Source organism: Poecilia mexicana, unplaced genomic scaffold, assembly GCF_051168715.1.
Source record: "Poecilia mexicana isolate PSO_F unplaced genomic scaffold, ASM5116871v1 scaffold_7, whole genome shotgun sequence".
NCBI lineage: Eukaryota > Metazoa > Chordata > Actinopteri > Cyprinodontiformes > Poeciliidae > Poecilia > Poecilia mexicana.
The window spans coordinates 21,637,022-21,664,420 of NW_028263376.1; the positions used below are offsets into that span (position 1 = coordinate 21,637,022).

Genomic DNA, 27,399 nt, shown 5'->3' on the forward strand with positions numbered 1-27,399 from the left:
CAAATATTAGCTTTTTTATTTCTCATTTGGGATATTAAAAAAGCAATTAGTATTGTAATTCAGCATTACTGAAAGTACGTGCACATAATATTTTAATTTTGCAAAAAAAAAAAAAAGAACGAAACATGATTGGCTTCTTTCCTTTTTTCAGCAGTTGATGAGCAGTCACTATTTGTTGATCAAATGACAGCATTACATGTTCATGTAGTTCAGGTGCAGCACATAAAATTCACGCTGCCAGCAGAAGTAAGTTATCCGTTTGTTGTCACCATCCATGGTCTTCTGAAGTAATCAGAAATCAGTGCTAATCTCCTGTTGACCACCAGGCCCCGTTCTGTGCGATCGAGGCATTTCTCCTCCTCCTTCCTCACAAGATCAAACAACAACAGAGCGAGCTTTCATTTTAAATGAGAAGAATAAAGCTTGTGCCTGAAACTATCCTCGGCACCTGTCCTTGAGCCTTTCTAGTTATGGAGTAGCTCAAAGTCAGTTGGTCGGGGGGCCACGACACACCACAGGAATGCAATGCAATCCAGCTCCCAGATGGATCCTGTACAGTAAGACTAAACACACACATACAGTGAGTCAGAGCAGGGATCTGATCTGTTTTCCATTGGAAGGGAGTCAAACCTAGAAAGGAGGACCAATCTCTGGATAGATCTTAAAGATTTGCATTGAGCTAGTCATTCTCTGAAAACACAACACCAGCCTCTTTCACTTTCCTAAAAAGGAAAAAAAAAAAAAACTCCAGCGTTTCCTCACTCAAATATACACAGACGAGCTTAAAAAACAAAAAAATCACATGCACATTTTCCACTTTTCTATTAGTCTTACCAGCCTTTTAGCTCCAGTTCCAGCAGCGACTGAGTCTTCTCTGAATTACACTGCAAACACCACATGCTGGCCGGCAATCACAAGACGATGTACTCCGAACATCAGTGGGTTCCCTCATGAATCCCCATAATGCCTAAAACACTACTCCAACAGTAAATGCGTCTCAGAACCATCTTCTGTGTCATGCTGCAGCCGACTGCATCTCACCAGCACTCCCATTTATTTTCCCGTCCTATAGATGGCAGACCTTTAAATCGGACCCAAGTGGCAGTCTGCGATCACTGACAGACAAACCGAGCTCTCTCTTTTTGTCTTTCTTCCTCTACGTCCTCTGCGCGCCGGGCTGGTAGGAGTTTCCAGGGGGGTGGAGGCTTGGAAACATGGGGAGTGTGCGAGTGTCTGCCAGGCCCTGAGCAGTATAGGAAAGGAGGAGGGGTGCAGAGAAAGGGGGTGTGAAAGGACGGGGCTTTTAGCAGTGGAGGATTTGGAAGAAATATGCTGCTGGTGTCAAACACCACGCAAGACTTGTAATGCAAAGGATCGAGGCAGCAGGTGAGGCAGACAGATAAAAGGTTTGTTCGGGCATGTTATGAACACGTGAAATGGAGAAGTTACAGCACAGAGAGCGGAGTGTGTGATGAAGGAAGGTGCTAAAGATGCAACGCAGGAGGGAGGGGGTGGGGGGTGTATATAAGCCTATATGTTTAAACCCTGAGCATTTGGATGGAAAAGGTGTAGGCAAGAGGATGCATCCTCCATGGAGGACGAAGAAAACAATGTGTTACAGATTCATACAAAAAGAAAAAGGGGAAAATACTGGGGAGATAAAAGCAAATAAGTGGATCTCTATTAATAGAGCCTTTCAGATCTGAGACGTGGAGAAGAAAAAGGGCCTGAAGAGATTTTATCTCTCTTAGCTGGGGAAAAAAAAAAAAAAAAATCTCTTTCACCTCCTTATGTACAGTGTCTCAAAAGTATTTATACCCATTAAAAAATTAAGAGTGCAATAGTTTTTGGGATACTTAACAAAAAGAAAATCTATGTGTGCATTTAAATACAACCCCATGAGCCTATAGTACAAGCTAGACACACATTTATTTCCTTCTTTTATAAAAAACAAACAAACAAAAAAAAGATATACATTTATATCTCAGCATAAACCAGATTGGGTAGGGACAATTAGAGACGTTCACTGAGCCATTCTAACATTTGACTATGGTTTGATCTAAACCATTCCATTCAAGTTCTGGTTGTTTGTTTAGGGTTGATTGAGAAGAAAAAAAAGAAAGCTTATGCTTGATATCCTGACGTTGTCTGTTGACTGATGTTCTCTAACAAACCCCTGAGGCTTTAACAGAACAGCTGCATTTAGATGAAATTATACACAAATGGACCCTCAGTAAATGTCTTCTGATTAGTTGCCCTGGTTTTTAATCACAGGTATCATACTAAAAGGAAGTGTAATTCAAATAAATACTACAACTTTCAGATTTTTATTTCGAAAAAGCTTTCAAAGTCATGGATCTTTTTCTTTCCACCCACAATTACAAATGAGTTTCCGTTGGTCTTTCCCATGACGTCCCAATAACATTCATTGGCGTTTGGGGTTGTAGCGTGACATTTTGTACCTCTCCTAGCGGACTGCAGCAAATCTGCAACACTGGCGTATGCACTCTCCATGCCTAACATGCATCAGACCGTTCTCTGACAGCCCCTTGTTGTTACCCTTCACAGACCACAGACGAATCGCTCCTCTGAGGCCAGGGGTGCGGGGGTAAACATCCCCCCAGTCAAAAGTATTTTCTAAGGAATGACACGAGCACAGGAAACAGGGGAGAATGGCTCCCACATGCAGCCAGTTTACAGGGACACCAATCACCCAAACAGACACGCACATCCACCCAGAGGAAGATTCTTCTAATTACAGGCCTGAGCCCCTGAAATGATCACCTTCTGTCGCCTGTTTTCATCTCAGGCTGTAATGAAAGACGCAGAATTAAAGACATAGCCAAACAGGGTAAGTAAAAGATATTATAACAATCCACTATAAATGTCTGACCAAAGCAGGGGGATTATCTGCTGACATAGATCAGCAACTGACCAGCTGATCTATTTCAGTTTGAAACCTTGGCCCTGCACTCGGATGACTACAGCTGCTAATGCTTTGTGGAGGTGCAGACACTTGGCTCGGCTTACATGCGACTACTCATCATGAAAAAAAAAGGGAAAAAAAAAAAGAAACAAAACAGCGGTGACTCATTTAAACTTTTCTTTATTAAACTGGGACTCTGATTATTCCACACACAGAGGCACAAAGCACCTTGTTTGGAAATGTCTGCGTTACATCAGATATTAGCCCCGGCGTCTGGCTTTGTTTTGGCAAAGCACCACAGGGAGCAGCTAACCAGAGTTTATTTGTCCTATTGAGAGAGAGAAATATGAAGCAATTTCTTGGCGAAATTATGATGCATTTGGCGTTTTACCCCACTGATTGTTTTAGCACGAGGCTCAGGGGCAACATTGGCTTCGGAATCATAAAGACTTCTTCCTGAACTCATTCCCACTTGATGAGTTTATTTAAACTCAGAAATTAAAGTCTTCACAGGATTAGTTAGAATTATGTGGCTCTCTGAGCCTGCCGGCCTCCGTGTCTCACTTCCTCTTCTAAAGTTACGATGCCGTCTAGCCGTCCAGTCTGCTGTAGGCCCACTCCATCTCCGGAGTCCTGACTGCACGGCGCTCTGCTCCAGCATGATGTCATTGAGAATTCCAAGCAGAGGCCCACTCACTGCTCATAAAATACCATTTCTTCAACTCAATACATATGGTCTTTCTCCTTTTTTCAACCAGCAACTCCTTTTGGTTTCAAACCCTGCCCTTCTTTTAATCTTCACAGTCATGGCAAAGCAAAGAGAGGCTGGATACATTAGAGTTGGGCCGTTGCCAAGGAGGCATCCGCGAGTCAGATACAAGCAGCTCAAAACTGCTTTATCTGGTGAATTCCCACAGATGTGCTGCTTGAATACTGTCAGGGAACCAAGAAAAAAAAAAGAAAAAACTCAGGACTTTGCTTTTGCAAGAAGAATGAAAAAACACAGAGAAGGGGAAAATACAGCAAAGGAAACGGGAGGGGAAAGTGATAGCTTCCTGGAAAGTTGGTCACAAGATTTTGGCGCGATGCGTCTCGTCTACATGACATCATGTATCGTTTCTCCTCATCTTTTCTCTTTCTTTTTTTTTTCTTCCCCTTTGCTAGATGCAGAGAAGCAAGGCCTGCGCCGAGAAATGGATGGAAAGTAGAATGAAAACGCAACCCTTCTCAGGTCTGGAAACAATTAGAGCAGGCTGATGTCATAGTTTGATACAACAGCATACTAAATGAGATGTAGTGGCCCGGTAGAGCTTTGTGAACACAGAGGACTTTGTGTAAGACAGGGGGGAAAGAAAAAAGAGTCCTGTAGATTCTCAGGAACAAAGAATGCCTGTTAATAACAAAGATCTGGCAGCAGATTTATAAATAGAGCTAATTTAGGATTAATTAAAGGATATGTTGCCTCTGCTCATCACATCCTGGCAGCAAAGCTGGACCAGATGTGTTGGCAGGGGGATCCTATGGGAATCATCAAAGTTTACAAGAGGCAAGTGATATCGGAAAGGCTTTTCTTTTTTCCCCATTTGTGCATCTCTGCAGAAAGCAGTAGAAATGGCTTCCATCTCGAAAATAAATTATCTACCCAGATGCAGTGAAGCTGGAAGCTATCCTGTTTTAGCTTAGTATTAGCCGATTATTATTTCAAACTGCAGAAACAAATATTTCCCAATCCGTCCGTCTGTAAAGTCTCTGGCTGACCCTGGTATGCATGATGTTTGTCCTTTATTGTCTCGGGCTACATGTATAGGAATAGATCATTGAGGTGTCGACTAACCATCTTGGTTTTATCTTGGGAAGCTTGAGTGAAGACAGAACTATCAAACACTCAAAAGTATTTTTGTCAAGAAGTAAATTTTTACCACAGTTAAAGGTGATAATTCAAACGACACACAATCTTGTTGAAGCTTAGATGTTTTTCATTTATAGCATAGGCTTTAAGAGTACAACAAGCTGATATTAGTTGGTTATTTAGTAGTGCTGTTTTTATTCTTTGTATCTGACTGTTCTCACTTATCAACAACAGGTATAAAAAAGAAAAGAGAAACTCCAGATACTCTGTCACTTTCTCTGCCATTTCATTAAAAGGACTTCAAACAACAGGAGTGGGATGACATTGATCCAGTAAACCAGCTCCTCCCAAACTAGGACCATGCTAGAGAAATTAAAGTCAGGTTAGGATGCTTTTAAAATATATTTTAACATATTGAAAATACAAATGTGGGTGGGTGTTAATGTTGGCACTAAAATAATGCCAAACAGAAAAGATGTAGTAGATGTAACAGCTCTATAATAATTTTGTTTCTGTGGAAATAGCCCAAAATTATTTTACTTCCTGTAGTACTGAGTCATACCGATGTCTTATTTATAAAAAAAAACAACATACATTTAATCTTTGCAATCGGTTCTAAAATAAAAAGTTCATAACCTAGTTAAATTTATAATGTAATGTAAAAAAAATAGCTAACACATTTGAAAAAAAAGATTAGAGCTTTTTCCTCTCAAATATAAAATTGGTATGCCGTTTATTTTAGGTTAAGACTGTATGAAAGAATAATTGAGCATGGTGTGGTAAAGCTGTTCAAACCTTTACACAAACGAGAGTGGCAATCGGTCACAACTCTGGTTGGTGCAACTCTAGAAAATGTGTTGTAAACACCATCACGTCTTCAGCCACATAAAAAAGAGAGAGAAAAATGTCTTGCTTCCTAATCCTTAGAATTGGTCCAAATAATCATCTTTAATTGATACATTTGTAATTAAAAAAAATCTGCATAAGTTACTGGATCCTTGCTTTGGTAAAAAAAGAAAAAACACAAGACGGAATTCTTAGTGGGTTTATTTTGCACTTTCTTGGTGTGGCTGTCCGTTTCCTTTCACATTCCAAGGTCATATCCAAGCCAGGTGCAGACTCTAAATTGCACTAAAATATGAATGCGGACCACTAGTGACCAGCTCCTGGGCATTTCTCTGCAATGTTTAAAATGACTGAGTGGGCAGAGAAATTGCAAGAATTAAATAACACCCTTTCAGTGGAAACAGCAGAGCTGTACTTTACAACTCAACCACATGTTTGCCTTTTCCTTCTGTGATTGCAGCTGGATGGGCTCAGCTTGAGAGTTGCGTTTCTCCCCCGATTTCTCTTTATTTCTCTAATTCCATTGATATTCTATGGCTCGTGTGCTGCTTTCTGCTGGGATTATCAGAAGTGGGCCGTGTTCAGCTGAAGCCAACCCGTTACCATTTATCGCTTTTCTCTGAAGCTCTTCACAGTTGCCCCACCCCGACATAAAAAAAAAAAAAAAAACATACTACAGCACAGTTCTCCCTCTGCTAAAAATAGCTCCATGTGAGGTGACACGCTCTGCTAAACACAAAGCTGCAAAGAAGTAGACAAAGAATACACATTCACACAATGGAAAAGCCACTCAATGCCCTGCTGATTCCATCTTGTTTGCTCCTTTTCAACACACTGATGAGAAGGGCTGTCCCCCCCCCAACGCCCAATGACCCACACTGTAAAATCTGGAGGTCAAATGGAAAACAAGGCAGGACTCAGACAGTCTGTTTGGTGGTTGGTGTTCAGTGCAGCCAAGATTTCTAAATGCGACAAAGGCCACAGTGGGTATAAATACTCATGGTGGCCATAATGACTACAGCCAGGCAGCCTAAATGACAAAACAGAGGCCTTGCAGAATGGGACACGGTCCAGAGTGTGCACTTAGTGTCACATCGCCTCCCTCTGGTTACAGAGTACACAACATGCTCCCTTAAAGATGCACCGTAAGCCTGATGGCGACGGGGGCGCTGGGGGTCTCAGAGCAGTGATGTCATTCAGGATGACTGAGGTCAGATATTTTTTGTTCTGAATGCGAGTCGGGGAGGGGGAGTGGGGGGATTATTCAAAGGCAGCAAGCCGGCTTTTTCTGGTTGGGGAAAGTTTGCGTGTGAGGTGACAGAGGGGTTGGTGTCATGGGGGGCTGTGCAGCGATCTATTTGTGGCAGCAGCACTCACACCTGTCTCAAGCGGCAGCCCTGTGGTTTACAGGGCAGGATAGGTCAGGGAAATGAGGCACCGCATTTGAGTCCTCTTCACTGCAAATCCTATCGACGACTGTAGCTCAACATGCGATGTACTTTGCGAGTAAAAAAAAAAGTACATTATTATGAGAAAGCTTTGTGAGAATATTTCAACAATTAAAAAAATGAAATAAACATGTAAAATGTACTAAACGGGATTTTGTTAAATGCTCATCTGTTGTCATCAATTTCATAAAATTCCCTGAATGATTCAGCTTCCTGCCTAATAACACCATGGCGGCTAATAAAATCAATAAACAGACAACCAACCCTTTAAAAATCACATCTGGCTGCTGTCCTGATTCCAAGATTGATTTCTAGAGGCCATCCATAACTTTTTATTCCCTTCTAAAACCCAATCAAAATGTTTCCAACTTTAGTTAAAAACGAGAAATTTCACAGTATAAAGAGTTATTTTCAAATATGTTCACTAACTGCATCTAAATGGAAATCCTTCATTCTGTGGGTGTTTAAGTGTTTGAAGAGCAGCATGCTCTTTGATGCCCGTTATGTTCTTTGAGCTCAGCAAAACACATAAAGCTTAGAGACATGCGCTGTGATGAATGAATGTGGTTAATATTGCCCTGTGTTCGTTCTTCTACCTTCACCAAGGAAGCTGCAGCACATTCTGAATTTTAAGGTCAACGATTTATGAAGTTGCTCAGCTGAAACAAGTTCACATAAATGACTTTGTATTCATTATAAACCTTTTGAAAGAAAATTGAAATCAGTAGTCAGACCTCAAAGAAAACCAGAAAATAATAATAATAAAAAAATCCAGATTGGTCCATTTCTATATATGATGCAATATACTTCAGAAAAATGTGATGGCAAAACAGACAAAAAAGGTTGAAACACGTTAGACGTCACCGTTTCTCACCTCCACTGATTACCGTAAAATTCACAGTTTGCTTTCCTGAACTCCACCCTCATAACGCCGCCTCACTGCATATGACACTCACAGCAGAAACACAGCAGCTATTGAGACCCACAGATGCCTAAAAGAGCTCCTTCAAGTTCACTGGCAAAAGTCATTGTTTGTCCTGGCGCTGCTTATAGAAGGCGGCTTTCTCATATGTGCTAATGTGCCTGATTCAGACAGCGAACAGGAAGGGCTGTTCTGTCATGACCATCAGTGTGTCAACATGCCTCACAGCTCAATATTATTGTTTCCTTTGGGGACATCTGATCGAGAGGATATACAGCAGCAGTCAGAAACGGTTTTTCATTTTCTGCTTTGCTTGGATAAAGTGTGTTTTATTTAATACATCTAGTTGGACTGGCAGGGAAAAACTGAGTTAGGAAACAGTGACGGCAGCAAAAGATGACAAAAACAACAAGTCCTAAGATCTGGGTCAGTTGTGAGAAACTAATTTTTACTCATACCCAATTAGCTATTGTTACATTAATACCACAATCTTCATTGGATTTTAATGTACAAAAAAAAAAAAAAAAAAAAAAAAAAAAAAATCAGTGCAAAAAAAAACAACAAAAAAACAAAACAAAAAAACCCCCCTAATCTCCTGTAATTACAGGTTCAAGACTTTGGGTAAATTCTGCAAATATAAAACTTGAAACTTTGCCCATTATTCTTTGTAAATGTGCTCAAATTTGATCAGGGTGAATGGAGAACATCTGTCAACAGCAGTTTTCAAGTCTCTCTCCAGTTTCTCAATTATATTGCGGTATAGATTTTGACTGGGCCACTTGGCACATAAATGTGCTCTAATTCCTAAACCGTGTCATTGCTGCTCCGGCTGTAAATGTAAGTTATTTGTCCTGTTGGACGCAGTTTACCTGATGAGCATCAAAACAACCAGAATGCAAAGGTTAATGGTTTATGATTGTACTGTCAAGCAGATTAAATGGATTTGACGTTACAAAGGAATAAATACCACTCTCCTCTGTTATTTTCCTTTGTCTCTAGGAGTCAAGGGTAATAAAAGTCTGTAACTCAGCAGAAATGGTGTGTCAGGGTCTGTAAATGTCAAAGGAAATCCTGGCTGCTCTGCTTTCTTTTCCCGTTTGTTCAAAACTTTGCACATCCAAGCAGAAAACAGGTCTCATTCCAAACTGAGCTTTTCAAGAACGAGTATGAAAAAAACTAAATATACATTTTCCCCACAGTGAGAACTTGATAAGCTGGGTTTAAATATTAACTCAAGGCCAAAGTTAAAAATGTCCAAAAAAATTAAACTATTAAATAAAAAATTTATGAATCTTGTTTCACTTGTCCATGCAATTATGGAAAAAAAAATGTCATCTACGTTTTTTGGGGTTTTAAACAATGAATGAAATGCCAAAAAGTCATATTTACGGAAAAAAAAAACAAAAAAAAACGAGATTATCAGGTCAGAGATTAATTCGCACAGACAACCAGAAAGCAATCAATCTCAGAACAAAAGCACAGAGATAAAGCAGGCGTGCCTGACTCATTCATTCTTCACGCAAAATGCAAAAAGCAGCTGCAAAACACCTTCTGTGCAGGTCATAGGAGTGCTGAGAAATTGATTCATGTTGACATATTCCAGAGGAACAAGATATCCTGAGTCTGCAAGTTCCATTCATACCACCTCTCTGCAAGACCTGCTGCCTGGCACGTCAGCAGATCTTATATTTCAACCCGCGCTCCATTCAGACAGGCCGGAACCGGCGCAGGACGCGATGCGGAGCTTCATGCAGAACAACAAGCACACTCGAATTCATGATAACAACTCCTCAAGGAGGGGTTAATCAGTGCTGTGTCTATGGTTTCATTAGTCTCGACGCCTCCTGTGACCTCCTTAGCCGTTTACGAGGGAGGTGGGTTGCAGGAGTGCACAGATTAATTCACTGTCTCCGTGATGAACAAGACGATAGCTAATGATGTTTGGTTTCACAATCAAGGCTTAGTTGACTTTTTTTTCTTTTTTTTTTTTTTTTTGTTGCCGTTTGAGCGGGGGTCAATAACAACCAAGTCTTTTCTGAAGAATTTACAGACGCACCAGAATGAATAAAATGATGAAATATTGAAAAAATAAATACATTCCTCTGGCTGCTAAGCAAGGAATTTCAAATGTGCCACAAATCCGTTTGAATCCCCAGAGCTTGGCCTTATGCTCCAGAAGCCTTATTATATTATCGACTGAAAATACAGCTCAGATGTCTGCAGGATGCAGAAATATCGATCCTTAGCCCCTCAGTTACTTATTAAAAGCTCCGTCTTGCTTCCCCAAGACCACACCATGACAGAGAATGGGTTTGACTGGATCTTCGCAATTCAAGTTCTAATAATGTGATTGGAATCACATTATTAGATTGGAATCTAATTGGAATCTAATTGGAATAATTACAAAATAGAACAAATCAGTATACACTGATACATGTTTTTTTTTTTTTTTAACATGCCTTCTACCCAACCTTGCAAAAATATTCATTCACATTGAGATGAACATAAAGTACAACACACTTACTGAAACTTTGTGCAACAGACCAACACTAATTACTGTATATCGGAAAAGTGGAAGGAAAATGATACACTATTTTTTTTTTTACATGGAAAGACACCTATAAAAGGTTTTCTTTTTGGACTGTCTATCTCAATCCATCTTGCCAAGAACTGGATCCAGTTTCCACATTCCCCATAGCATGATGTTGCCACCGTATTCTTTTCAAGTTGATGCACCATGTTTGCTTTCAGGTGCACATAGTATTCTGCATCCATGTGTGGCAAACTTTGCTTTCTCTTAATAATGACTTTATTCAACAAATCTGAGTACTTGACTAATAGATGTCTTGTGCACCAAGTCTCCCACATAAGCTTTTTACATCCTTCAAGTTCCTCCAGGGTTATCATAGACGTCCTTGCAACTACTCTCACTATTTGCTTCTCTGACCAGCTTGCAAATTTACACGGATGACCATGTCCCTTTGGGATTGTGACTGTTTTTCCAGTTTCTGTGGAAAAAACAACACACAGAGACATGTTGTTTTATGCACAACTGTATCTCTGACCTGTCTGCTGTGTTCCTTGGTCATTGTGAATCTGTTTGGTCATTAATGTTCTCTAACAAATCTCTGAGGATTTCACAGAACATCTGCATTTATACTGAGACACACGCACATAGACTCTGTTTACTGATTTGTTCACTTCCCAAGCAAAGGAGGAATCAAACTAAATGGTGTTGAATACACACACACACACATTAGTTGTCAGAGTTTTTGTGAAAAAAAAAATACATATACATTTATCATCTTCTCTCCATGTCATAATAATGCATTTCAATAAATAAACATAGGCATTTTTTATAGTAATTTTACGTGTTAGAAATTTCAAGAGACATATATGTTTGCACAGCTTTTCCTCACAAAACACTTCCAAGTGAGCAGACTTTAAGAAAACAGAGGATGTTTTTCCACCTCCCATTTTCTGGCATCCCGCAGTTTTTTCCTGAGAATTCGAGTGTGCACAAGGAGACCTGCATGTTCCGACATGTTGGTTTTGGGCTCTTTTCATTAAAAAAAAAAAAAACAATCAAACCAATTCTGTCATTTTAATCAAGCAAACTTCCAATCACCCTCAGTGAAAAGCAGAGGGCTGAATCTCACGCCCACACCATCCCCGCTGTGATTATGACTGACATAAAAATCAAGAAAAGGTCAAATGAAAATGCGTTCTGTCCTGGTGGAGTCTATTTTCTTAAGATGATTCAAAGCAAGATCTTGAAGTACAAGGAAAAAAAAAAAGGTTTTCTAAACTGCCCTGTCAAAACCACAGCAAAGGAAGTTAATATTTGGGAAAAAAATGTGTTTAATCTATAAGAAGCAGTGCTATTTCTTGCTGTTTATCTGATGAGACCCAACACCCTGGCCTGAGATTGGGTAACATCAAAGCCAGGGTAAGCAGAGACATCAACATGCAGCAGGTAATAAGAAGCAAAAATAATTAGGAATTCATGGCAGGCAACCTGAGATATTCACTTCAGCCGAATTAATTAGGCCACCATTAGAACCAATTACTCTTGGTAGCTGCATCCTCCTAAATGAAAAGTAAGAGTACAGTGCCTTGCAAAAAAGCCTTAATACAGCATGAACATTTTTCACTAATTAGGTAACTTCTAAAGGAAATTAGTTGCACTGGATATTTATTTAAGGCTATGCAAACACAGTGATGTGAATATAAATGCAGAGCACACACTCCACATTAACCCCTTAACTATCACCAGTCAGACATAGTTTCCTTGAACACCGGTATTTTTCTTCCTACTTCATATATATGAAGTAGTTTGTGTGGCTCTCTCCAACAAAATTCCAAGGAAATAGGTTGAGGTTTGTGGTTTCAGTGTGACATACTGTGAAAAAGACTCTGACGCAGCGTCGCAACACGGCCCATTAGTTTGCTTTCATTTTGGCCCTTATGAACCAAAATGCACTAGATCTCTAAATCTATTCACTAACGCATTCAAATCCTTGAATTCAGGTATTTCAAACACTTTTATGGGCACCTTGGCATGCAGGCAGTTTCTACAAACATTTGAGAAGGAAAGGGCCGCTCAATGCCATGACACCTGATAGGAACCTTTAAGGCCTCAGGATACCAAGACATCCAGGACAATTTCATGCTCCCCTATGTGTGGGGACAGCTTATGGGGAATGTTTCAAGAAAACAGCTTGGTAGATCCGTAAAGACCTGGATGAACAAATATGGAGTCCTGACTTCAACCCAACATGCTGGATTTGAGCAAAGACTCTGAACTATGTCATCTCGTCCAACATCGCCGTCTGACCTCAGAAATGTACGTCTTCAAGAATCATCAATAATTCATATAGATACACTTTCAAACCTTCTGGAAATCCTTTTCTAGAAGAGCTGAGGTTGTTATGACTGCAAAGGCTGGCTAGCATCATATTACACCCTGTTCATGTAGAACAGGATGTCGATCAAGTTTATGTGAGAGAAGACAGAAGGGTCAATGCTTTTAACATTAGAGTGTATAAATCTTTGGTGGCTATTATTATGAGGTGATTATTACAGGTACTGATTTTTCTTTCATAAGAACAGCAACACACAGAGAATCAATCTAATAAATTTTGAAGCCAAAGACTTCTTGAAGAGAGACAACACAGAGGACTCATTATTGCTGCTGCGTTTTAATGCATTATCATCCCTGATAGTAATATATGTGCTTTATACACTAATGCAGCTACACTTCGGTTTTTATACTTGGTCCCATTGTCATTCACATTACATTTCAAATTTTAACTTAAAAACCCTATTGAGAAAAATGCTATTAAAAGCTAATTTGATATTCAGACCGTGATACATTGGTTTGATGGAAGCATATTTTAATTGTCAGTATTCGAGGTATATTATCATCCCTGCAGTCTAACAAATCCATTGCGTAAATAAGGTCAACTGCCTGCCCTAAACTTTGTGTAAACTGCGCAGCATACCACCACAAGCTTGTGGTGACAGCTGAACAGAGCAGCATCAGAGCGAGGGATTTACAAGCTCAGAGCAACCCTGAAAAAGGGATGAGATCCTTTTTACTCATAATCCACACGTTTTCAAAACTAAGCGCTCCGAATTCCACGGGAGGGCTTTTGTGAGTGCGATGGGTCACAATAACGCACACCTGACCTCCTGTACAAATGCACAAACATCTGTTCAGTATTTTAAATGTATTCAGGAAACACCCTCTTCGGTGCATTGTGTTTAAGCAGCTTTGGGAGGTTATTTTTGCCATGTCCAAAGCAGAATAATAAGCTGAAAAGTCAGGTCACTGCGTTTGCCACTTCACAATGAAGCACCACGCAGGTTTGTGTAGTGAATTGCTCTAGAGATTCGAAGCAGGCACCAATTGTCCCTGTAGGGCATTTCCTTTTATCTGTTGTACCATGAAATGCAGCACAGCAACCACACATCTGCCATGTTGAACATGGGTTAGAATGAAACCAACTGAGGGGAGGAGAGAAAGAAAAGGGATGAGCCACAACATGTGCATGGGTGTGTTCAGCACAGTGCAGCTATGTATCCTCGAACCACTGCTCCACTGTTCAGCAAGACCAATGAGGTAGAAACCATTTCATAATTTGTGCAGCTAATAGATTCTAATGATGTCCTCACGAAGCCATTTATTTTACTAATCCGACTAATGGGAGGAAGTTGGGATGGACAAGGCAAGCGTCTGCACAGTAAAAGGCCCAGCTATAGGATGCACTGGAAAACATCAATAGGGTGCTTCGCTGTAACAAATGATCATCAGGGATGTGCTGTCAGAGGGACACAACTCATTAAATTCCTGCAGTTTATAGGAAATCAGCGAGAAATCAGACAGCAGCCAGAATCAGGAGACTTTCTTTAGCTTGACTGGGTCAGGCAGAAATTTGATGGTGGTAGAAGATAAACAGTGGGTTGTCGGTTTGATTCTCACTCTGTCTGCCTCTGTCGTCGTGTCCTTGGGCAAGACACTTTACCCACCTTGCCTGCCGGGTGGCGCCGGGGCATGGTAGCCTTGCTTCTGTCAGACTGCAGCTGTGGCTACTATCCAGCAGCTTGCCACCATCAGGCTGTGAACAGGGTGAATGACTGCAAGTAGTGAGAAGCACTTTGGGATCCTCTGGACTTAATGAAATTCTACACAAGTGCAAGCCATTTGACCATTTTTTTTAATCAGTGAAATGGTAATAGTAATTATCACCAGTCACCAACACTCTTCAGTGTAAATGCTATTACTGAGGAAAGAAGGTCTTATGAAGGTCAAAGGTAGCAGACAACGACATGTGAAGAAAATTATTTTCTTCAACTCGTTGGAACGTGTCTGTATTTTATTCATGCTGCCAGAGAGCACAAAGCGTTTCAGGTGGATAATAGGAAGGCTGGTTTCTCATAGCAAGAGTAAGAGAAGTTAATACTTAAAAGTGCATTAAATTTGAGGTCTTTGTTGCTTTTTTTCTCAAATGGCCTGATGATGTGCGTCTTCTCATCTTTAGGACAATAACTCAGGTGGGGTTCATCTGGCTTCATTGTTGCTCTCATTTCAGGAGTCAAGCAGCCAAAGAGTCAAACCTTTTTAAGATATAACATTTAAAATATGTAGTTAAGATGTTTTTGACCTTTTGCATAAAGCATATAAAATAAATCAAGCTAAGCAGGACATCGGGAATCTGCCAACTGGGTTGACGTATCTGAAATCTGCCTCATATTCTAATAAATGTGTCAGCCTCATGCAAACACAGACCAACAGTTACTCATTCAGTAAACGTATTATTAGCTGAAAAGGGTAAATAGTATAAAAGAATGAAAATCACAGAGTCGCACAAAGTCATTTAAATAACAAACGTTAAAGTCATCCCTCCCACAACGTTGACATTTCCGCTTCATTAATGACATTTCCATTCATCAAACTTGTTGGTAATCACTTTTTCGACATGCAGCTTGCTGGCCTGTCACACACCTGCAGGGATGAACAATGCAAACAGCTGCTGCCAACGCTGCAGAATCTATAGGAAGGCTCTGCTTCACACCCAGAGAGATCACACACTCAGCGTAGAAGCCCACCTACCTCCACACATCTGCCTCTGGGTTGGTCTGTGCAACGTGAAACCAGATCCAGGCTCTGGTGATAAGCCACAGACAGGTAAGGTGACCGTGGTGACTGGAAAGCTAGCCTGGCTCTGTCAGGCATGCGAGAAAGGGAACCACCATCTGACTGGTTTACTTTCCGCAAATCAGCACATTCCCCTAAGCGTCAATGAAAAAGAGGAGGCTATTTGCACTCCCCGCTCCCTCCCCCTGCCTCATTCAGCTGTGTCGCCCACAGCCTCACTCTGCCGTTGAATATGTCCAATTATTTTCCATCTCTCCCATTTTTACAATTAGTTTTCTGCTCGCCTTTAAACCTTCCTCTGCCCGTCTGTGTGGTCAGTGGCTTTAGTGGCTGTGATGCCTGTGGCTCGGCTGGGACGGGTTTGGAGCTTGCGTGTTGCAGCTCTGCAAGGTCACCAATTGTTTCTCCCTCTTTCCTTTCCTCTTTAGGACACATGGTGTGGCCGGAGGGGAAAACTGAGCTCTCAAGCAGACAGCGAGGTTACACTCTGAACTGCACTTACGCTTTGGGTAGAAGCTCAGAAAAAAACATGCACATATAAAACCTATTTGGAAGTAGGCTCCTCTAAAAATAAGAACCGAAGAAAAAAAAGAAACTCCTCAGTGAATTAAAATCACAAACTACTAACTTATAAAAGACATAGTTGCTGCCAGGCATGAACATTCTTGTATTAAAATAGTTATGCAATCATTGGCAGCGAAGCTCAATAGCAGCTATCCGGGAAAAAAGCCAGCAGATGGGCCCATCCGGCTGCAGCAGCCTCGGTAGGACACCTGACAAGGAAAGAGCCCCCATCTGCCTTAATTTGTTTTCCTTTCCTCCTCTTATGACCCAAACAGAAATTCTTCTTCTTCTTTTTTTTTTTTTTTTAAATATCCCCCATTGTTTTATTTCTCGACTCTACGCACTCAAGCCACTGACAGCAGAATGCCTGAATTGTTTGAAAAACTGGTCATTAGTAGTCTCATAACTTTGATGGCTTCTAACTGAAGACAGGCATTTAAAGGGAGGTTTATTGACATAAGGCCTCGATAAGTCACAAGAGATTTGTTTGGCGGCATTGGAGCCGTTCCCTGCCCTGACATGTCTCTGCCAACAGATGGCACTACTGCACAGTGCACACAAGAACCGGCAGGGCTTCAGGAATGGACTCATTCATCTTGATTGAAAGGAGGCAGGGAAGCAAGATGGTATAAAACAGAGCAGAACTGGGGGGAGAGAGAGAAACGGAAAGACAAAAAATAAAATAAAACAAAAAAAAATGGGCAAGGGACTGCAGAGGAGCTCATTTAAACTTGTGTTTCAGTCCAAATCATTTCTTTCAGTTTATAACTCCGTGATTTAAAGCCTTGTTGGGTTTACATTGAATGAAAGGGATCATTTAATTTCTGAAGAAAACGTAAAAAGCATTACTAATAATTATAATGCACCGTAATCCAAAGTATAGTTGCAATTTTGCAGGATGCACGAGCGGTGGAACGTCTCCGAGGAGGAATCAGGTGACTGTGGGAGCCTGAATGATGCAGGTATCTACATCTCTGTGGATAAAGTCTCATTGACTGGGAGCAGGATTTATCACAACTGCACGTGCTCAAATCCAAGGCTAGTTGTCAAGGCAACAGCTACAGCAGACCCACCATTCACTGAACAGCAGATACAGATATGTTCACATGCATTCACACGAGAACATCTGCTTCCATCTACACACAGCCTCCAGCTGTAAATCCAGTAAGGATAAACATTTAAGTTTAATGACTGTTTACCAGTCAAAGTCTCAGCCCCCCTGACAGCTCTGCTATTTCACTCTGAAGAACAGACAAGTGCTATTTTTCCAAGTAATGAGCCCACACAATGCAAGGCAGAAAAAAAAACAAAACATAACTGCTCCTGATCGAGTATTATTCTAGAGAAAATAGTCATTTCAACCAACACAAAGAAGTAAATAAATGAAATGCCAGGAAAAGAATGCATCTTTTTCAAAATCTCACAAAGAAAAATCACAAAAGTGTGGCACACATATGGACTTAATCAGTCCTCTTTACTATGGTGTCCCTAAATGAAGTCACATGCAAACTACTGACAGAAGTCAGCTAATTGGTAAAAATTTCAGGTTTATGAATATTTTGAGAAGCATAACATTCATATTTTTGTTGGAGAATATTAATGAAAAACCCCCCCAAAAAAACAACTAATGTAGACCAATGAACACAAGAGACAGGACAGGGGCAATTTTGGAGACATTTGAAGCAGAAATATTATCCCAAATTGTTAAATCCATAATATGAAAATCTAGATTAAATCAAAACTGCAACCTTCTAAGAAATGTTCATCTGACTAAAGTGAATGTAACAGCCTGCCATAAAAAAAGAAAAAAAAAAAAAAAAAGAAGAAAATTATATCCTTTCCCTACCAACCCACAGATATCAACTTCTTTATACTGGTATGAAATAAAAGTTTGTGGTTAAAACACGACAAAGTGTGACAGACCTCAAGGGCTATGAATATTTTATCGAGGCATAGTGTGATGCAGAGAACTGTTAACTATAATTTTGTAATACTTAAATCATTGGCAAACAATTTTTTATGCATTTGTTCTCCAGTCCAGGTTGAGACGCAGCTGAAAGGCCTGATGAAGGAGCACTCTGTTTAATAGAGAGAAATGCCATAAAACCAAGTGGCATAGCTCTTGTGTCACTATTACAGACACCTATCACCTGCACCTCTTTGCACATTTCACACATAAATCAAAACGTGTGCCAGATGATGAGGGACTTATTTGTCACATAAATTTTTTTTAAAAAAAAATAAAAAAGTGTTGGTGAACCTAAAAGTTATTGCCAATTTATGCTGGCTCAGTTTGATCATGGCTGAGCATCGTCTCTCTGTATCATCAGTGATGCAGGTAAAAGGCAGTTTCACATATAATATCTTTCAAAGCCTTTTAGAATTATTAATGCAGAAACTGGATGGAAAACCTGGCTGCAGAGCTTCACATTCTGCTAGAAAATGTTTTTTTTTTTTTTTGAGTAACCACATTCATGCGAATCATCAATCAATTACTGAACATTAAAGGAAATTGCATAAATGGACCTCAATATGCATAACAACATATGGCATGAAGCCAAAAGGTGCAGAGTGTCTATAAAAGCTGCAGTGCAGCAGCATGAGCTCATCATTCTTCTTCTCCCCCCCCCCCACTCCTCCTCTTTCACTCCCCTACCTCCCCCTATCTCAGCCCTCTGCTTGCTCGCCATTACATAAGTTAATGCAGCAACGAGCCTCATTATTCTCTAAGCAGGCACAGGGAAGAGATGCAAAAAGAACATGTCATCAAAAGTAAAATAACAGCAAAAAAAAAAAAAAAAGAACAAAGCTCTCAGAAAGAGATGGTGCCCGTGTTTCTGAGCTGTCACAGTCCACTGATCAAAAAGAGCAGAGCAGAGGCGAAATATCTTTTTGCTCATCTTTAATCATACAGTGTGTCTACAAAAAAAGAACAGCACTGAGGAACAAAACAGAAAGATGCCAATATTTCCAAATGAATCATTTATATTCATGTGCATTTTTCTGATCAGACACCTCGATGACGAGGGAGGAGGGAGGGGGGGGGGAATGAAGACGACATAAAAATGTGCTCTGTTGAGAAGGTGGTGTTCTTGTGCATTAAAGTAAACAAACAAGCCCCCTCAGATGATTAGCATTTCAAACGCTTCACAGCTTAAGCATGCACCAGAAGCAGTGTTCCCAAATACCTTCCTCCCATAATGTTCCAGCTTTGCAGCCATGACAGGTGAAAAGAAAGTGATGGATGTAGTTTGTTCTCCTGCGATTCATTTATATGCACACATTATCGGTGCTAAAGGCTACAAACTATTTTAGAAAAATAATAACTCTTAAACAAAATTAGAAGAAGAAAAAAAAAGGAAAGAGAAACACCTCTCACACTCTGCTTGTGTCCCTCTGGGAGAGACATACATATAAAATATTCAGTGGTTTGTAGACTGAGACTGCAGCTTAAGCGTGGATCTCTGTATAGATAGAGATATATATCTATATGAAAGGCTCCATAGAGATGGATAACTATAGAAGTCTGCAGGTAACTGAAATCGGTCCGTTTTCTTGATTTGTCATGATGAAAAATCGGATCAGTCAAAGCCGCACATGTAACCACTCTCTTAACACACTCTTCAGTGTGGCAGTTGTTGATGGGGGAATAACATTCAAACTTCAAGCAGGTTTTTAAAAGGAAGTCAATTAAAGCGCACATATTCAGAAGTCATTTAAAAGGAAAGTAAACTAGAGATGTGTGTACGGTTCTTTCAGATTACCAAATGGTAAGAGAGTGAGACTTTCAGCAAATAACAGGAAGGCTCAACAGAAAACAACAAGGGCTCCCTTTAAGTATCAATCTCTGTCCTTTCTCTATTCTCAAAGTATAAATAATAGCTGTTCCAGGAGTGCCATTCATTTCCCATGGTGCTGACTGGTTCTATACCCAAGACTGTAGATATTAGCTTCTGTGCTCATAAGATGGTTTCCACTGTGAATATTAATACACAATAAGGCGTTTTTGATGCTTCAACTATTAAAATAAACAACTAAAAGCATTTTTTAAAAGGAGTCTCAATTATTAACACATTTTAGTTATTCATGGACCGTTAGAGTCCCAATCTCATGAATACCGGGGATCCACTCTATTGCATATTATAGTTGCATCACTTATCGCACATTATTTCTTTCCAGTGCAAGTGTTGCACATTGCCTATTTATATGGAAATATTCCACTTTGTCCTAAAATTAGCCAAAAAGGTCAGTGCAACTTCAGTTCTGAGGCATATTTACTGAGATACAGTTACTCAAACGGCAGCCTCTACTGATGGAGCATAACGCTGAAGCATGAGCACAAAAACAATGTTTGACAACAAGTGAATGGAAATGTGCTGAATAGACTATGAACGCCTTACCTGGGCTGACAAATAGATTCATGCCGAAATCATTTTTTGAGCAGGACCCAATCTGCTGTTTAACAGCGAATGGTAAAGCCTTAAACACGGTCAACATTTCTGGCATGTCTAACTGGAAGCTGACCAACACCAAGGTTAGATTTCAGAGCTGAACATGGCCTCGATTCGAGACACGTCTCAGCTTTTCCACCTCCGAGGTTTTTATTTTTTTTTTCCCCCTCCTCTCCACTCACCACAGTGGAACTGTGAGTTGGCAGGTTAGTACATTTCCATTATCAACAGTTCCTCTCCAACCTCTCCCCCTCTCCCCCAAAAAAATGTGTAAGTTGTCTTAAAGCCAGCACACTAAGGCAAAGAAACCAACACAAGGTCAGAGCCTGCTCTCATTTTATTTTTAATCAAGTCACACTCAGTTAAGATCACAGCCAAGTTATTTTACCTTTTACGAAGCGCTGCGAGGCTGCCAGTAGGCGCTTTAACGTCCCGGTTCTTGTCAGAGTTTTCTTTCTGCTGCTCGGTTTCTTGGATATTCACAACGGGACGAGCAAGCACCGTTGAATAAGTAATGCTCTCGTCATTGCGCTCTTGAAACTCAACACCGGCTCGTGTTTGTCACCGAGACGACTGAAGCAGCCAGATCAAATGCACCCTGGCGTCTAAAGTGTCACAGCTAAAGGTTTCATGATGTATTCATGCATACTTGCGCATAGCCCGGTTATTGTAATATGTCAGCCACCCAACAGGAAGATATTTTCCGCTTACCGTCAGTCGTCACTGGCTGCATCGGTGTTCGTATAGTGTTTATTTAACTTTACCACTGCTGTTTATGGAAATCACAACTAAGTGTTAGTGGTAGCTGATAAATCAAGAGCACAAAAACTAAATTAAACACTAGAGATTCACTAAAACTAATTTCTGGAGATGCCTACCCGGTGTCTATCAACTACGGCGAGGTTGACGGTGTCCAGGAAGCAAAACGCAAGATAAACTCCCCATTTAATGACAATTTCTATTTCAAAGACTAATAGACAGACTTCTATCTTCTCACACTGTAATGAAAGCCATTTTTTACTCTCAGCTCTTGTCAAATCTCACAAACAAAAGACAAATGAGAGGCAGCTCCTTTATAACAAAGGTTGCTGTTCTCAAACAGAAAGAGGTGGCCTGCTTCATCCAGGTCAGTGGTCAATCTCTGCCTCAAGTGGAGGAGTGCAATTATCTTGCAGTCTGCCTCGTTCATGATAGATGGTAGGACGGAGCGGTGCATGCATAGATGGATTGTTTCTTTGTCTGCAGGAATTCTGGTGCGGCTTCCACTGATTTATCTGCAGATATTTCATTTATCCATCTACATTCCTATCCTCACCAATGAAAAAATATATATATATATTATGACTAAAAGATTGAAATCACAGGCACAAGTGGCTGATAGGACCCTCCTAGCAAGAGGTGGCTGGACTCAACATTTGCATCAAGAGAACTCAGTGGAGATGATGTGAAGCATCTCAGAAGAGTTCGAGTTGTCAGAGCCCAGAATCTCTAAAACATGTTGGGAGAAGTTCACTAGGGAAGGAATGTCTGAGTTTTCCTTTTGGACTTGACACAAACCAGATCGCTCACAGGTGGAAAGACAGTATGTTACAAGAATGGATTTGCTCAATCAAATGCGCTAAATTAAAGACATTTGCCGCCAATTTCAGGAAAATATTATACTGCAATACTGCTGCTGAATGTCTTACATTCGTCATGATTTATCCTCATTCAGAGGACACTTTTCACTTCCTATGCGATCCAGAACTTCAGTCGTTACGTTAGGAGGAGTTACAGTAGTGTTCATTTAGCTGGCCAAATACAAAAATCAAGAAATGAACATGACACACTCAATGTAATATAATATCTGTCTAAATAGTGCATCCACAGTCCTTTAATGTTCATAATATTGTGCACGCAGCTCTAATATACAACATATAGAGCAAAACCAAAAGTCTCACTTACCTTAAAGACAGCAGCATCATTTTAGTACCCAACCAAACCTGTACCTGTAATTCTTCTTGAATGCAGTATTAACAATATGCTCTGTGTGTCTTCTGGTTATACAGGATTTCTACAAGACAGAAAACTATGCATGCAAGCATTCACCCCTGAATGTACATTTGTGTTGTGGAGGGTATCTGGAGAAAACCCAGGCGTGCACAGGGAGAGAAAACTCCACACAGGACTGGAGTTGATCCCTGACCTTTCCTTGGTGTGAAGCAATGGTGCTAAAAGCTAGACCTCCATCCAACCCCTGACTGGTTTTGTGAAGTCTCAAATGTTTTTTTTTTGACTGACTTGTAGGTTTTGCTCTTCACAGCTACTTACAAACCAGTAAATACAGTATAATTAAAGTTTGTCTTTTGTAGTTTACGTTGTGCCTGACTGGGTGAGATGAATAAAAGCTCCAGGGAGATCGACGTGGGAAAAATTCATAGATAAGTTAAAACAATTTAAATGCAAAAACTCTCAAAATCAATCGAGCGTATGTGCGAGTGTATGCGTTACCCGGTTGTTTTAAACTCCAGTAAACAAAGGTGTTTAGAGAAATTATGTTGGCATGACTTTGATTATCTGAAGCAATTGTGATTAAATGTTTAATTAATTAGTACAAGCCTATTTGTAATTAGATTGGGGATTGAACCATTCACCGTGATGCATTGGTTTACCAATTTTCATTAAGTGCCACTTGCCATGATGACATTAAAACTGAGAATCTGTGCAGGCCCCAGACTGAAGCACGTGTTGGTATTTTAGACCATGAGAGTTGATTCTTTATATTTGCTTGATTAAATGCGTTTTGCAGTGATCTCATAATGAGTTAATCATTACACACATTATAATTAGAAACTACTCTGCGTGTGTCCTTTTATTCATCAGTGATAATAGATCATTTGATACAAGCAGGAAAAGAAATGCTTAAATTACATGTATATTTGAGAAAGAAAAAAAATAAAACTTGCTTGCACAAGTGAATATTTTTTGCAGTCCTATGCCCAGGTTCAATTTTAAACATTGACAGAAGCAAAAGTACAAAAATGCAGAGTAACAAAAATATAGATTAATTGATACGATCATAATCGTATCATTTAATTCCTTTCTCACTAGATTTAGTGACTAAATTTAGTGAGAAAGGGGTGTCACACAGAGCAAGGAAAAGCTTTTCTCCTTACTGGTTTCTGTGTTCCTTCCAAAAAATGTTATGTCAGGGAACATCTTGGATGAAATCCTCTCTTCCAAGACAAAGATAAAACTTTAATAAGGCTCAAGGAAGGCAAAAACAGAAAATCCAGATTAGTTTTTATGCCTTTACAGTCAAAGACATGTCCTTGACAAAGAAAAAAGTACCAGGAAAGACCTTGAACATGTCTTCACCGTTTCCTCCCTGCCTTTTTTAGCTGGCTGATAATATATTTCCAATGGTTTCAGAGAGGAAACCACCGGGCTTGTGAGCATATGGACAGGAATGTTACTTGATCAGAAATATCTGCACAAACTGCTGCGGTCAGTCTGAAAAACAACCAGCGCTCCGACCGCAAGCCACTGCCATCAACACTCTTCGCCATATGCTCTCCTACCTTATAGTCCGACTGGCAATGCAGTACTTCCACATCTTGTTCCATATGACGGTGACATCAGAGTGGGCATCAGAAAAACACATACATGGCACCCAAAGGCAGTTCCATAAAAATAAAAATAAAAAGTCTCAAAGTGCAGTAACTGCTCCCTAAAAGCAGCAGCAGAAGAAAAAAAAAAGTCTGTGCAAACTGCTTCCTCAACCACAAATTACACCCCACATGTTTCACTTTCCATAGACGAAGCCACAGTGAGATTCATTCTTTCACTGCTAAAAGTTGCTCTGTCTTTGCCTTTCCGAAGCCCTCCCTGACCCACTTTATATTGAGCTCAGAGTTGCAGCTCTTGCAATCTGTCTGATGACCAAGTAAGGTAAAGGACCAGTATGTAAAGAAGAAGAAGAAAAAAAAAATCATCTCTCTTCTTAACAAAAGCTCTCCACCCACACTGACCCACACACCAGCCCTCGTTCTCCCCTCTGCAGACACTCCTTGTTCCGTTCCGTTCTGTCCAATGCAATCCTTCACTCAGCTGCTTCTTGCAGGATGCTTGCTTCCCGACAGTGACGGACAGGCCCTGCATTCACTTTTCTTTTTTTTTTTTTTTTTTTTTTAGGTAAAAACTTTAAAAGCAAAAGACAAAGCACAATAAACTTTGATTCTTCTTGTGTATGATAATACCCGGGCCTGGGTCCAACAATCACTCCATTCTCAGCAGGAAGGCCGTGCGGGGAGGGAGGGTGAACCCCAGTTCAGCAGCTGGGAGAGGCTGTTTTCAGTTAGTTCTCTGAACCTGGCTCAAACAGCACAGTCTCAGGACGCAGACAACGCTATGCTGCAGTCAAAGCAAAGTAATGAGTTACACCCACTGAGTAAAATATTCCAGTTGCTTCGGAATTAGACATATAATGAGCTGCTAAGATTGGGTGGAAAAATCAAATAATTCCAGAGGACACTGAGTCATAGACAGCTGCATGCAAAGTTAAACTTATTTATAACTACGTTGAAAAACAGCAGAAGTTCACCAAAATGTTGTATGCATAAAACGTCGATGCGTATGCAAGGGAATTGGCGCAATAAGAGAACGTAGGCACAAATGGTACAGTTTAAAATAGAATTGATCAAAGTACAGAACATGTTTTCTAAGCATAAACGTCTTAAGATTTATTAGTACACTATAAATACGTTTTTTTCATCCTCTTCTTTCAACACTGCACTCTGCAACTGAGCAACATAATGTGATGCACTATGCCTGGAAAAGAAACATTATGTTTATTTCACATGGTTAAGTTCCAGCATTTTGTCAAGTATGGATGCGACATAGCAAAGGCATTTAACCCCAAGTTGCCCAATCTGCATTGGTGTATAAATGTCACCCGACTCAAGTGCTTTGAGTGGTCAGTATTCATAGAAAAGTGCGATATAAATTGAGTCCATTTTCGCATAAATAAATAAAACAACTGCAAGTGGGGTAAGAAATGAAAATAAGATCTGCTTTTCTAAATAAAAGGTCATTTAAAGGACTGAATGTGGCTCGCAGGGTGTAAAATGCCGAGATCTGCAGTACATGGCAGAAACCAAGATAAAAATATTAGACCTCTGTTTTGAAGAGCAACACAATTTACTGGTTTTGAAAATGTTTAGTATCAACAGTATCCTAATTTAGGATTTCATTTGTTTCTTCTTACAAATTTAATAAAATTTTAATGTTTATGCTGTGAAGCCCTTTATGACGTTGATCTGTGACAGGCGCTATATCAATACTTAGTAGTACTTGCATATTAAAGCAGGGTGTAACAAATGTTAAGGCATACATTCAAATTATGACACACACATTATGGAAGACCAAATTCACTGAACAGTTTGCTACAAGAGAAAGGAGGGAAGTAAGTAATTAATCACACGCTAATCACGAATGAAAGTTGTTTAGAAAGGTCACGTTTGCTTTGTTTGACAAGAGTTGGATACTTCTGAGCTGTTTTATATAATCTCTCTCAGTTTGTCATGGACACACACACACAATAATGGCTCTGCTAACAGCTACTTAGCATGGCAAGCAGAAAAGCTTGTTTAGTGGGGGATTTTGTCAAGGCATATTTAGCAACATTTACACCCTAATAAAACTATAGTTTAATTTACCTTTATGCTCTAAGGTCCACTTTGCACCCTAAGTCCCCTCAACTCTGAACAGTGTAGAATGAGCAGCTTTTTAATAAAAAGTTTATTTAGCCAACCTTCTGCAATTATATGCTAATACAGTTAAGAAAAAATTGCAGCAAAAGAGCTATATATATATATATATATATATATATATATATATATATATATATATATATATATATATATATATATATATATATATATATTTATTTATTTTTATTTATTTTTTTGTTTTTTGCCTGGATATTTGATCTTAGGTCTTGGATCAGAACCAAAGAAATCCTTATTGAAATAGTCTTTAATAAAACTAAGCAACAAGCACTAAGCAAACTAAGCACATTTAAATGTTTTTAATTTTTTAAAAAAGTTTTAAAAATGAAAATAAGAAGCCATGATAGTCGAGTTCTGGTCTCGATTGCACTTGCCTTTTGGAAGTCAAGCTGAAGTGTTTTGAACAAGTTGCAATAATTTTCCCAAAGTTTTCAAGTTTGGAAAAGTTTTTGTTTTTTTTTCCAATAAACTTAAAAATATCAAGTAGGTTTTTCAACATTTTTTTTAAGTTTGTTATACCAGCTTTATTTTCTTTTATGGTATGCCATTCATGATTTCAAATCATTCAGACAATCCAGTGAGTTATTCAGACTGACTGCAAAGTTCTTTTGATAAGGAGAAAAATCTGAGAATTATCAGCGTAATTGTGAAATGAAAAATGATGTTTCTTTCAATTGAAACAAAAATGGAAGACAGGGAGAAAAATTAGTACAGTAAAGCAATTATTTCAAATTCAGAGAAGCACAACACAGCCTACAGACAGGGGTTTCCCTGCAGGCTGGAGGCTAAAAATGATAAATTATTAATAAATCCTGGACACACTGCATTCTGATTGAATTTTTATGGAACGAGTTCATGAGACATCAAAACTGTGTGTGTGCGTTTCTGTGCGTGTGTGTGTGTGTGTGTGTGTGTGTGTGTGTGTGTTTGAACAACGTGAGAACAGATTAGCATACAGACAGAAA

At 39.7% G+C, this 27,399-nt stretch overlaps 1 protein-coding gene across 3 annotated transcripts in view; it reads right to left on the reverse strand.

The window, feature by feature from the left end:
• iqsec1a (IQ motif and Sec7 domain ArfGEF 1a) overlaps positions 1 to 27,399 on the reverse strand; it is a 124,726-nt gene that overhangs the window by 26,734 nt on the left and 70,593 nt on the right. Inside the window, exon 1 of one of the 3 annotated variants that reach the window (XM_014967635.2) lies at positions 835 to 4,883. The exons of the other annotated variants lie outside the window; for them this stretch is intronic. Coding sequence (XP_014823121.2) covers positions 835 to 899 — 65 coding nt within the window. The 5' untranslated portion in view covers positions 900 to 4,883. Of the gene's footprint in view, positions 1 to 834; positions 4,884 to 27,399 lie in introns of those variants that run through there. 3 annotated transcript variants of the gene reach the window in all.